Source organism: Phyllostomus hastatus, unplaced genomic scaffold, assembly GCF_019186645.2.
Source record: "Phyllostomus hastatus isolate PE091 unplaced genomic scaffold, TTU_PhHast_1.1 phas_contig_37, whole genome shotgun sequence".
NCBI classification, from domain to species: Eukaryota; Metazoa; Chordata; class Mammalia; order Chiroptera; family Phyllostomidae; genus Phyllostomus; species Phyllostomus hastatus.
This window is the reverse complement of record NW_025333867.1, coordinates 3710625-3724181: the sequence shown is the minus strand read 5'-3', so window position 1 is coordinate 3724181 and position 13557 is coordinate 3710625. Positions and strand designations below refer to the sequence as shown.

The 13557-nt window shown below is 41.1% G+C and overlaps 1 protein-coding gene across 3 annotated transcripts in view; it reads left to right on the top strand.

Annotated features, from left to right (window-relative positions):
• Positions 1-13224: 13224 nt before the first annotated feature.
• SSR1 (signal sequence receptor subunit 1) overlaps positions 13225-13557 on the top strand; it is a 36846-nt gene continuing 36513 nt past the window's right edge. For all 3 annotated transcript variants that reach the window (XM_045841659.1, XM_045841658.1, XM_045841660.1), the window contains exon 1: positions 13225-13405. In XM_045841659.1, coding sequence (XP_045697615.1) covers positions 13327-13405 — 79 coding nt within the window. In that variant the 5' untranslated portion in view covers positions 13225-13326. The remainder of the gene's footprint in view (positions 13406-13557) is intronic.

Genomic DNA, 13557 nt, shown 5'->3' with positions numbered 1-13557 from the left:
TCATTCACTATACACACCAACCATGTCTAACCACTTGAAACTTTCTAAACGTACCATTATTTTTATGCCTTCTGGTTATTGCCCGTTCAGCTTCCCCTACCTAGAATGCTCTTTTTGACTCTTCCTCCTGCTTCAGTTCCCACCTCACAAGTACTTGCTGCTTAAGCTCCATCTCCCCTATGAAGCCTTTCCTGTCCTGTCTACCAGATGGAACTGACTTGCTTCCTCCCATGTTTCTACACTGTAACCTCTGATGCAAAAACACCCCTAATATTTCATTACAATTCTCTGCTTACCTGTCTCTTGACTAGAACTCTTAGTGCAGGAATTGTCTCACATTTATCTTGGTATCCCCAAACACCTATTCCATAATAAGTGCTAAACAGGAGTGAATGTCAGACTGGCTTGGGACCCAGGACCAAAGTTACACTCGCTAGTGTAATTTCTAATAGAAGATACAGCTGCTGCTGCTGCTGCTGCTGCTGCTGCTGCCGCCTCTGTGTGGCCCCAGGCCATGGATATTTATTCATAAATATCATGGCCTACTTGTGATACAGCTCTGTGGAGGACTACAATCAAAGGTCTTCACTCTGTATGCCCCATTGAGACCCAGCTGTTGGAATAGTTGAGTTATGAGGACACCTTAATACTACCAATTCTTAGTTATACTAAGAACAGTATATAACTGTGCTGGTGAGTCACTTCGTGGACTATAAGATGCTTGCTTCTATTCCTTTTTCATCATTCTGCCAGCTGGCAGCCAAGCCAAGTAAAATGAAACACAACCAGCCTTGTTCCTTATTATGTTCTTTAATGGGAAAAAGCTGAAACAAACAAAAATAATGATTAAAATCTAATATTGGTATTATTTATTACCTTCATTTATCTATAGGTTTTCCTTGTATCACTTTTCCCTATGTAATCAGCAATCAGCTATTCTGTCACTAAATGCCTGTCTTTCCTTAAAACTTAACTTTTTTCCTTTTATTTATAGATGCCAGATATTTTGGAAGGAAGTAAAATGATTTAGATTAAACAGGACTGAAGATTAAACATTACTCATTTTTGTCAACCACTCCAGGAGCAGAGTCACTTAGTACCCAGATCAACTTGTACAAATGATACATTAAAATTGCATAAATGGTGAAATTCTACATTCCAAAAAATGTGATTACTTTCTAAATTTGTCCTGTAAACAAACATATTCTACTTTAATAAAACTAGATGAATACAATAGCTTGTTTTGGACATTTTCCCAATGTCCATTTTCATTTTCACAGAACATCACTCTCATATTATCAGGTCTTTAACAACACATAAATATAGTCATGTATCTCATTTCAACCTTCTCTTCCCCACTGCAGGACATCCTTTTTCTTTCTAGGCAGGTAGGCTCTGCCTACTGGTAACCAGATTTAAAGGGGCACTAATTTGAAATCCTTTGGAATTAAACCCCAGATGAAAGGAGAGGACTGGTCTTTTGAGACCTAACCTTTCTAATTTCCACCTTAACATAGTTTTGGGGAATTAGTTCTAAATTTAAACAAAGGAAGCAGAAATATCTGATTTTGTAAGATGTATCAAAAAAAATATCCGAACATAACATATTTATTTTCCTTTTTGATAAATCTCAGAGCCAGGACAGAGATATAAGTGTTGAATCAAAAATATACCTTGAAGAACTTCTGACCAAGATGGAGGCATAGGTGGACACACTGTGCCTCCTTATGCAACCAAGATAGGGACAACAACAATTTAGAAACAGAATAACAACCAAAACTGATAGAAAATTGAACTGTATGGAAGTCGAACAACCAAGGAGTTAAAATAGACATGTTCATCCAGACTGGCAGAAGCGGAGTCAGGCAGCCAGGTGGAGAGGGGTTGCATGCCACAAAGAGCATTGGGGCCAGGCTTGTAAGACTGCAACAGGTGGACCCTGGGTGCGCAAGTGGCGGCTGGCAAACCCCAGCTGAGGGGTGGCAACTGGCAGACCCAGCAAGGTGGTGATTGTGAAACAAGGCACTGCACCCAACCCAGGATCACAGCGCTGAGAAATAGAGCCTTGGGGCACTGATTGAAAACACCTGTGGGGGTTGAGGTGCAGGGAGAGACTCCCAGCTTCACAGGAGAGGTCGTTGGAAAGACCCATAGGGTGCACAAGCCCACCCACATGGGAATTGGCACCAGAGGGCCCCAGTTTGCTTGGGGGAAGCGGCAGAAGGAACTGAAGCCCCACGGAGAGCGTAGCAAGTGCCATTGTTCCCTCTCGGACCCCGCCCCCACATACAGCATCACAACCCAGTGACTGGGTTGCCCCACGCTGGTGAACACCTAAAGCTCCGCCCCTCATACGTAACAGGCATGACCAGACCAAAGGAAAAAAAAAAGATGCCTCAAACAGAAGGAAGCCCCAGAACCGATCCTTTTAAGTTACCGAGAGATAGCCAACCTATTAGATGGACAGTTCAAAACACTGGTGATCAGGATGCTCACAGAATTGGTTGATTTTGGTCACAAATTAGATGAAAAAATGAAGGCTACGCTAGGTGAAATGAAGAAAAATGCACAGGGAACCAACAGTGATGGAATGAAAGCTGGGTCTCACATCAATGGAGTGGACCAGAAGGAAGAAAGAAACACACAATCAGAAAAGAATGAAGAAACAAGAATTAAAAAAAAAATGAGAGGCTTAGGAACCTCCAGGACATCTTTGAATGTTTCAACATCTGAATTATAGGAGTACCAGAAGGGGAAGAGGAAGAGCAACAAATGGAAAACTTATCTGAACAAATAATAAAGGAGAACTTCCCCAATCTGGCAAAGGAAATAGACTTTCAGGAAATCCAGGAAGCTCAGAGAGTTCCAAAGAAGTTGGACCCAAGGAGGAACACACCAAGGCACATCATAATTACATTAGCCAAGGTAAAAATGAAGGAGAGAATCCTAGAAGCAGCAAGAGATAGGAGACAGTCACCTACAAAGGAGTTCCCATCAGACTGTCAGCTGATTTCTCAAAAGAGACCTTGCAGGTAAGAAGGGGCTGGAAAGAAGTATTCCAAGTCTTGAAAGGCAAGGACCTATATCCAAGATTGCTCTATCCAGCAAAACTATCATTTAGAACGGAAGGGCAGATAAAGTGCTTCTCAGATAAGGTCAAGTTAAAGGAGTTCATCATTGCCAAGCCCTTATTTTATGAAATGTTAAAGGGGCTTATCAAAAAAAAAAATAAAAACATGTATAGTAAAAGGACAGCAAACTCACAATTATTAACAACCACTCCTAATACAAAAACTAACTAAGCAAACAACTAGAACAAGAACAGAACCACAGAAATGGAGATCACGTGGAGGGTAAGCAACAAGAGAGTGGGCGGAGGAGAGAGGGGTAAAATGTACAGAGAATAAGTAACATAGTAGGTAGGAAATAGGTGGAGGGCAAGAATAGTATGGGAAATGTAGAAGCTAAAGAACTTACGACACACGGACATGAACTAAAGGTGGGGAATGTGGGTGGGAGAGGGTGTGCAGGGTGAAGGGGAATGAGGGGGATAATGGAACAACTGTAATAACATAATCAATGAAATATATTTAAAATATATATATGTCTTGAGTAAAAATGGAAGAAATTATTTTATCTCACTGAAATTAGTTTTGCACTTAAAGTAGGTAAGTATAAGAGGAAAAAATATATATCTGGTCCTGCATAAAGTGATGAATTAATAAATCTGTTATTGTTATTTTTGTTGGAGAATTCTTTAAGACAGGTCTTATATAAATTTTGAAACATGAAAACTGTTTAATTTCTCAAATTCGAAAAGTTGCAATAAAATATAAGACAAACCATCAGAAATGCACAGAGAGTTTACAGGTATAACAGTGTTTCAGAAAATTAAGTATTGAAAGCTTTGGGAGTGATTCAGGTTTTAAAAAGAGATATCATCATCATCATCATTACCATCAGTTTCATGGTATCCTCTAGGGAAAATTAAAATATTATAGGAGAAAGACAAATATTAAGATAAAGATGGCTCCTGGCTGGTGTAGCTCAGTGGATTGAGCCGGACTACGAACCAAAGTACTGGAGGTTTGATTCCCAGCCAGGGCACATGCCAGGGTTGTAGGCCACAGCCCCCAGCAACCACACATTGATGTTTCTCTCTTTCTCTCTCCCTTCCCTCTCTAAAAATAAATAAATAAATCTTTTAAAAATTTTTTTAAAAAGAAAGTGCATTTCTTTAAAAAAAAAAAGATAAAGATAGCTAATGCAGCACCCAGAATCTGCACACAAATGCAACAAAACAGTTGGAATGCAAGGATTAACACGGGTTGTTAATACAGGACTGTGTACATAAGTGCTACATTTGCCATGTGTATTATTAGATGTTTATGATCTTTTACCTTCAGTTCGTCTCAAAATGAATGCACCTCCTTTGGTGCATGGCTCAAGTATGCAGAGTCTAAGGCTATCCTTTCAATAAACATTTAGTGACTGTCAATAAATGATGCAACAACCTCTGTGTTTGATGCCAAAGTTATGAAGAAAAATCAAGCAAACATCATCACCAAGGACAACATAATCTATTGGGGGAGACAGATTAATAAACTCTGTTCCACAATGTTGTAGGTGTGATCACCCAGGGTGCTTTAGAAGCATAGATGAAATGACCCTGGACTGTGTGAGAAAATCTCAGGGAAGATTTTACAGAAATGGTGACACCTGAGCCAGATCATTGTAGCTGACTGGGCGTCCCATAGATGGAAGAGGCAAGCAACAGCACACTCAGGGCACAGAGGCCTGAGACACCCTGTTGTGTTCTGTGAACCACAAGTACTATCTAAAACCCATGCTCTTCCTATGACAAGAGGTGAAGATAATTGTGTTAAATGTCATGCTAAGAAGTTTAGTCTTCATCACATAAGAAGCTCTGAAGGATAAAGACAGGAGTGATGGGATCAGACATGCATTTTTGAAAGATTACCCTAATAATAATATAAAGAGTAGGTTGATGGTGGGTAATGCTAGAAACAGAAATGCCAGTTAGGATACTGCTACAGTGTTCCAGGCAAGAAAAACTGAGTTCAGGAAATAAAATAGTGGCAGTGGAAATGAAGAGGGAGATATGAGTGCAAAGTGATTTCAAACGCAAAATGAAAATGATTCAGGAATTGGTTAGCTATGGGAGTGAAGAGAGTCTAGGAAGCATAGCAGGATTCTGACTGGGTGGTGGTCATTTTAACTGAAGGAGAGAATCCAAGAGGAACAGCTGGCTTTAGAGAAAGATATGCTGAGTGTGAGCCTGCTGTGAAACATTGGGAAGATTTTTAGTAGGTAGTTAAATATATATTGAGAAAGATCCAATGGTCCAGAAAGGGACTAAAGATAAAGGACAAAGTAGGTGTAACTGAACAGTCAAGGTCTCAGAGGAGAAAAGAGGAACTAGGTTCCACAGCACAGCATAGGAACAGGGACATCTTTTGAGACTGAAGAAAGAAAATCAGGACAGGCATGTTCAATAACTATGAGCTGTGATGTAGTAAGTTGAGGGAGCTCATATGAGGCTGAAAGCTTCACTCACTCTCTTCTGGCAGTATGAGGCTAGAGGGGAGAGGCAAAGGTTTGAAATAGCCACAGCTTCTGCCTCCACAGAGCGAAGCTTTGGTTCTCACCACAGGACGTTACAAGGAGTTACAATTTCTCTCTGCCTCGATTTCTGTATTTTTGTTCACTTTTTTCTCCTTCCCTCACCCCTTGTTCCCTTGATTCTGACCCATTGCATCTTCTGGAGGACTTGTTCCCCTTGAAGGATTTTTACTTTCTTCCACCTTTAGTTTATAACTCTTTATTGAATTCTTAACTTAGCTTAAAAAATAAATATATCCTGAACCCTCTTCCCCCCTTAAACTGTCATGGTCCCTCTCTTTTTACTACCCACCATACCTTCTGAAAGACTATTATTTATAGTTTACAAAGCACATATTATCTTAATCAAGTGGCTATCTCAACTGACAGTGTTTCTCTTAAACATTTTTTCACAGTGGTAGTCTTAATAGGCCACTCTCATGTTTAAAGGCTATATAATATTCCACAGAATATATAATTTTATAATTATATAAAATATATTATATAAATATATTTATATAATTACATTATATAAATATATGTAATTATGTATAGTTATTTATATATAAATAATTTATGTAATTATGTTTTATGGACAGGGTTTCCAGTTCTTCCTTCATAATCCTGCCTTACATGCTCTGCACCAAACTACTTGTGTGACTTGGCCCACACTGTTTCCTTTTCTGAGAATGCCATCCCTGTCCTAACTAAACTAAACTTCCTCCTTTTTCCAGCTCCACTATGCAGTTCCTCATATTTAAAATATTTGTATCCTTCAAGGCCTAATGTAAATGTCACCTTCATCCTTATGGGAAAGTGATACCTATCTCCTCCATTTTATCTACATTCTAAATTGTAGCACTTGGGAGATAGTATAGACAGCAAATAGCACTCAAAATAGCATCAGGAGATTTAAGTTCAGACCCCACTCCTTCCTACTAGTTGTTATAAGAAACTGAGTTCATAGTCACACTATTTTAAGAGCAATTATAGGACTGTGTTACTATTAATGTAAAAATGTAAATACTTTGTATATTATGTCTCTCTTTAATAGATTATACCATTTGCCTATAAAAATATAACTCAATATGAATTAGTGACATATATTTCAAATCTAGTAGATTCAGTCTGAAAAATACAAGGACTGTGGGAATTAGTATGGATTTGTGATTGTACCTCATTCAGGGGTAAGTTGTGAAACTGGATGATCTTCCTGTATTTAGTAAGGCCAAGCTTGCCTGAAGAACAGTTAGAATTTTCAAAAAAAAATTTCTTAGTATGACATGCTGAAAATGCAGGTAGGGATACTTACAGGAAATGAGGCCAAGGTCAAAGATGTTACAGAAACAGAATTTTCAAGATTTCATGGCACAACTACTCCACTGATGCATTCCTGCACTTCCATTTGGATGAGAGAATATGAACAGCCCTGATCAAAGGTTTTGGTACTGGAAGAATGGCGTTTAGGAAAAACTCAGTTCTTTCCCTTCTGTGTTTCTCCTTCACTCTCACTCTACTACCACTTTCACAACACTTCTGACACCACATTTGTGGTGGATTCTCCCCCACCAAGCAATTCTCTGCAACATCATCTGACTGTCCTACAATTGAACTGAATCCTAACAGTATGTACCTGGAGGCAGAATCAGATCCCACAGATCAAGGGCTCTGTCCCACAAGACTGCCCTCACCCCACTTCAAATGCCAATCCCAAGTCTAGGTTGTCAGCTGTGCTTCTGACCAGCTATAAATCAGAGGTTCCTAATGACCCCTTCCTTGGGTTCGATTAATTTACTAGAGTGGCTCACAAAACTCAGGAAGACACATGTTTACCAGTTGAGTAAAGAAAAGAGAGGAACAAACAAATCAAGAGACACACGTTAGGTCTGGGAGCTCCTGTGGAGTTGGGGTACGTCACCCTCCCAGTGTTCACACTTGAATGTGTTCACCAACCTGGAAGCTCCCTGAATCCCATACTCTTGAGATTTTATGGAGGCTTTGTCATGGAAGCATGATTGATTATTAACTCCATTTCCAGTTCCTCTTCTCTTTCTGGAGAATGGAGTGTGGGACTGAAAATTTCAAGCTTCTGATTATGGTTTTGAATTTCTGATGAGCAGCCCCATTCAAAAGTCCACCCTGGGTCACCTTATTAAAACAAAACATGCTCCTGGTGCTCTTATGACATAGGAATTTACAAGGTTTCAGGAGCTCTGTGCCAGGAACTGGGGCACAGACCAATATATATATATATATATTTCTATTATCTTACAAATAGGTATAAAAACTACAGTACATAAATACATGAGGAATTACTATGATTAAGATCTTTTTATATATTTGTCCCTTTATTGAGATGATTTACATACCACAAAATTTGTCTATTGTAAGTGTATAAGGTAATGATTTGTAGTAAAATTTTAGTCATACAATAATCACCACATCTAGTTCTAGACTATTTCCATCACTTCCACCCCCCAAATTTCCTCTGACCTGTTTGCAGCCCATCATTGCTTCCACCCCCAATTTCTCTATGATTCTGGTCAGTCTTGTTCCAGGGAACATTCAGGAGAAGGGTTACTAGGACAAACTGTGATCAACTGCTGTGTTTGAGCATGAGATATTGAGGCGACCACTTGGTTAAGCTTTAGTATTTTCCTGTCCTCTGCCATGATCTGTCTCGTTTTTTGTAGAGGCCAGCTGGCAAGTTAAATTGGAGTTTAATAGAGACCAACACCCCTTTGAGAATGGCATACATCCTACCATTGCCCTGGGGGGTGGTTGTGTTTTTAATTTTACTATTCTGTCTGTGGAGGGGAGTGGTAGTGGCAGTTTCAGAAACTTCCACTAGGCCTTTCATACTCTTAATATTCTTAATAGCTCTTACTAGGAAACAGTGTGAGGGTTCTTTCAAACACCATTCCATCTGTACTTTCAGGAACCAGATATGGATAGGTCTGATAACCTCAGGTATGCAATGTTAGCTTGACCTGGCTCCCACATGGTCCTACTCTAAAAAAGGGTTAGTTGGTGTTTTGGGTCCTGGATATAATGTCAGTTCAGACCTTGTACTCAACAAGCCTATAAAAGTGTGGGTATTCCCCTTCCTCAATGCATAATTACTGTGAGTAAATGTCCATCGGTTCCTTTGAGAAAGGATGGGATATTCACTATTGGATGGCAATTGTGATGCTGTTTCAGGGCTCCTCATCACAGGAAGTTGGCTTCTCTTCAGTTACTGGGTTCTGGGACTGGGAACTGGCTCAGGCCATGCTGAGAAAAAGAGCATGATTTTTTATTGGGGTGACTGTCCTCAGACTACTGATCTTTCTTGATTTATTTAATTATATAAATTAAGCAATATATTAACCAGTGCCATGGCTCTCTACAGGTTACTCCTCCTGTTCATCCCTATTACCTCTCCCCCAGTCTGACTTTGTAGCTCATGGTGATAATTGTGCCCACCTTGTTTCTGTTGGTTAAATGGTGCCATTGGCCGTCTGCCATCACCAATGCTAGCAGCCCCATTCTGTACACAGCATCTCTTATCCTCAGCCCTGGTCAATGGAGGACAGCTGACCACTGGTCTTAGAGAGCCTGGATTCCCCCTCACCTGTGTATTCCTTATTGCTTGGGTAATAGAGTGACCTCCACGGCTTCTCACAGAACATGCAGTGGTGAATTTCCAGCCTTAGTATTATATCCATTCCAACAGGTCCACATTGAGGGGCCATGCAGAGACAAGGAGGGCGTGAGAGAGGTGGAAGGAAACTAGGAAGGCATAGTTGTTATCAAGCCTAGATTAGTGTTAAAAGAGGGGCTGGCAGGGCTTAGATGATGACTTTTGGATTTAGCAAAATGGAGATGTTTTAGATGTTTAGGGGTACAAATAAAAGCCCAGTTGGAATAGTCAGAGAAGAAAATTAAAAGGTGAGTTAGTGAAGTTTTACTGTGTCAGAGAGCCAAGAAATGAGGCCATTGCTGCAAGGGAACACAGGCCACAGGAGAATTTTGCTTTTTAAGATACACGATATTATAGTTTATTTGTATAGTGATAGACGCAATGAATTGGAGACAGAAATTTATTAAGAGGTAGAGAAAAGAGGACTACTTTCAGAATCACATGTCTTGGGCAGGAAATGGGATCTCAACCACAAATGACAGATGGTTTTTGATAGGTCTATAAATATTTTTTATTGTAACAGCAAGGAGGGCAGACCATGAGTGCACAGGTGGCAGTAAGCAGTGGAGTTTGTGGTGAGTAATTATGTGCTTATGATTTTTTCTATTCTTTTCAATGAAAAATGAGTTGGGAGAGCTGGTGGGGAGGTCTGTGAATTATGAAGAAATAGGGCCAGATGGGAATAGTGCTTTGGGAGGGTGGAAAGAAGGCAGGCCCTCCTTCTTGAAGAAGAGTTGGGTTGGAGAGCCAGGACTCCTTTGAAAGCCTTCCTTATTTTTTGTTTATTTTCCCATCATGCCCCCTTTTCATAAGGATCACAAATTTTTTTTTCTGTCACATGTATGGTATGCAAAACCTAATGGGTTTTTTTTAGCCTTTACTAGGTGAAAGAACACTTAAGTCTTTGCTTGCATATAATAAACATAACTCTTTTTTTACTTGATACTTTTTCATTTCTTATCAGGTCTACAACTGAAATTAGGTTGCAAATATGAGGAGGAAAAATGTCACGTTACAACAAATTCAATAAATATTTTCTGAGTTACCACTGGGTGTCAGGCACTATTCTATAACACCGATTCAAAGGCCCAAAGATTTCTGACCTTGCCCTGGCCAGGTGGCCTATTTGGTTGGAGTATCATCCCGTACACCAAAAGGATGCGGGTTTTATCTCTGGTCAGGGCACATACCTAGGTTGCAGGTTCAATCCCAGTTGGGGTGTGTCCAGGAGGCAACCAATGGATATCTCTCACATCGATGTTTTGCTCTCTCCTTTCCTCTCTCTAAAAAATCAGGGTTACCTTCTCTCTAAAATCAATAAACATATCCTTTGGGAGAGCTTTTTTTAAAAGGTGTATAAAACATAAACAGATTCCTGGCCTCACAACATTGACAAGAGACAGGCAGGACACATGGTAAAATATATATTGTTAGAGGGTAACAATATATATTTTACAATATATATTTATATAGAGGGTAACAATATATATTTTCCAGGAAAAACAGGAGACTAGAGAGAAAGGAATGGAGAGAGAGCACACGCACATGAGCACAAGTGAGCGCAGGGGAAGGTGGGATGAGGGCTGTAGTTTCACATTGGTATGTGAAGCTAAGCCTCACTGACAAGTGGCAATTGAGCAAAGGTTTCAAGGACATGAGGAAGTCCCTTAGCTACACAGTTACCTGCAGAATAAAACAAGAAAAACCAGTGCTATTAAGCACATTTGCTAATGCTGATGAGAAAAATCTTAAGTAATCAAAGGGAAAGAAGACTCTGCTTTTATAAATTCTAAGTGAATAAAATAATGAAAGTGGAGAATCCACTTCAGACTTGTCTGAGCTGTGCTCTTTTCCTGGAAAATAGTTATCTTCAAGGTGATAGGTGTAGAGGTGACAGTGAGACAACATTAGGGAATATTTGGACAGACCTAAGTAAACTAGTAGATGGCATTCTCAATTCTGTAAATTAAAGATTAGAACGAACCAAGGGGAGACCTCTTGCGTGGGCACCCAGGGAAAGCTGCTTACCACAGGGAGAATGTAGATCACAAAAATGCAGAATTTGTGGGTACTAAGATTAGGGTGAGGATTTTATTTCTCTGATTCATAGCCTACTGCTTTCTCTGACAATTGGACATAGGTCTCAGTTTTCTGTTTCTATGTTTTTTTTGTTTCCCTAGGTTCATCACATTAGTCACATCCAGAGTAGGTATACTTGTATTTGTCCTTCCTGTGTCTTTAGTAGCTGGTTGTCTAAAATTCAAGTCGCCATTAAAATCCATTAGTGATCATTTAATAACATAATTGGAGTGAAAGTCCCAGTTTAAGCCTAAACTGGATTATCCTCACAGGTTTAGGCTATGTCTAAGCATGTCATAAGAACTGGAGAGACAGAACTACTAGGACTCACTTTAACATAAAGAATGAGAATCTTCTCCACCGGAAATCAGTCCTCTGAAGAAAAAGTCTGTGAGAGACTGTTGGTGCAGTGACAGAGAGAGTGATTTTAAGTTTAGCAGAATGTCTGTGACTTTTTTTACAGTCCACACCATTTTCTTTCTGGTGCTAGGGGAGAGCAGCAAATGAAGCAGAAGGATGTGTTTGGCAAAACACCTGTCAGACTCAGGAACTCAGAGCAGGTCTGAAGCAGAAAGTGCCTCAGAGTTGGGAAGTTAAATTCCCAGCCACATGAAAGTGAGGTCACCAGTCCTGGTGGCTTTGGCACAGAGAGGCAGCTTTGGTAGCCATGTATAGGAGGGCAGTCAGTGGCAAAGTGGGAGGATGCCTTTCTAGGGAGTCCCTCTACTTCTGCCAGGTGCCTCAGTGGCCGCAGCTACAGCAGCATTGGTGGTCTGGCAGAGAAGAGTGGAGCAGAGTTGGTTTAGCCCACCAGTGTCAGGTGGTGACTTTAGCAGACAAAAATAGTGGCCGCAGCAGCCACAAGCTGCCATCACAGGGTCCCCAGGGCAATGGGGCCTTGAGCTGGGCCAACGAAGGAGTAGAACAGAAGATGTTCTAAGACGATGGAGGCCGGAATGAGACTGTTGTTAGGTTCAAATCTTACCATCAGCCATCGACTAACCTTACCATTGACTAACCTTTAAGTCTTGGGTAAATTACCAACCTTTCTGTGTCTCAGTTTTCTTCTCAGTAAATAATATCCAGCTGATAGGGATTTTTAGAGATTAAGGGGCAGTGATGGCAATAGAAAGCACACATAAGCATTAGTTTGTTTCATCATCATATGACGTCACATTGGTCTAGTCCAACAAGACCTGATATTCAGATTGTTTAAATACATGAAATACCAGATTGTTGGAAGCAACCCAAAGTCCAAACTAGATGAGGAAACTGGAGGATATTGTACAGCCTTTGCTGCCCCCATCGTATATCTGTCAAATACTTTCTATATGCCAGGCACTGCTCTAGATGATTTATAACACTGGAATGTCATCTAAGAATTTAAGAACTGTTACTATGGGTGAAGATAAGGGCAGATAGAGAAAAAGATTTATCACTGTATATTTTTTATGCTTTTGGGGTTATTTTAAAAAAATATTCCAAAACATTTTTTTGCTTTTCAACACTACATACAGACAGCTCATGCCCCTACCCCTACCATTCAATATAAAGGCTTTATTGAGCCAGAAAGAACGTCACTCAAGTGAGGTAACCACTAACGAACAATACTGATTAAATGGGGTGGGCCAGGCAGAGCACAGCGTGCGACCAACCCCAAGTCGCCAGGCCGCACTAAGGCGAAAGGCTGATTCTCGCGGTAATCTCAGAGGCCCCAGCAGCCAGCCACGTGACTCCGTGGGCCTCTCTAGCACCACCAGCAGGAACCGAATCTCAGCCACGTTAGCGGCGCTTCTCCACCACACAGAAGGGCGTGGCGAAGGGCCGTACGTGGTACGTGCCTCGCCCCTCCCCGCCCGGAGCCCGGATGAAGAGTAACGCCATTATCGCTGGAGCCGCCGAGAGCTCTCGCGGACGGCGAGTGGACACTGGACGTGCCCGCCATGAGACTCCTCCCACGGCTGCTTCTGCTTCTCTTGCTGGTGTTCCCTGCCACTGTCTTGCTCCGAGGCGGCCCTGGAGGTGAGGCGAGGGAAGTGGGTGGCGGGACTTGGCGGGGAAGGAGCTGCGAGTGACCGCAAGCTTAAAGCTAGAGGCGGCGGCAGCAGCTTCTGGGTCCAGCGTGCACCTCGCCAATATCCCTTCACCTTCTCCTCGACCCCCGGCTCGTAGTA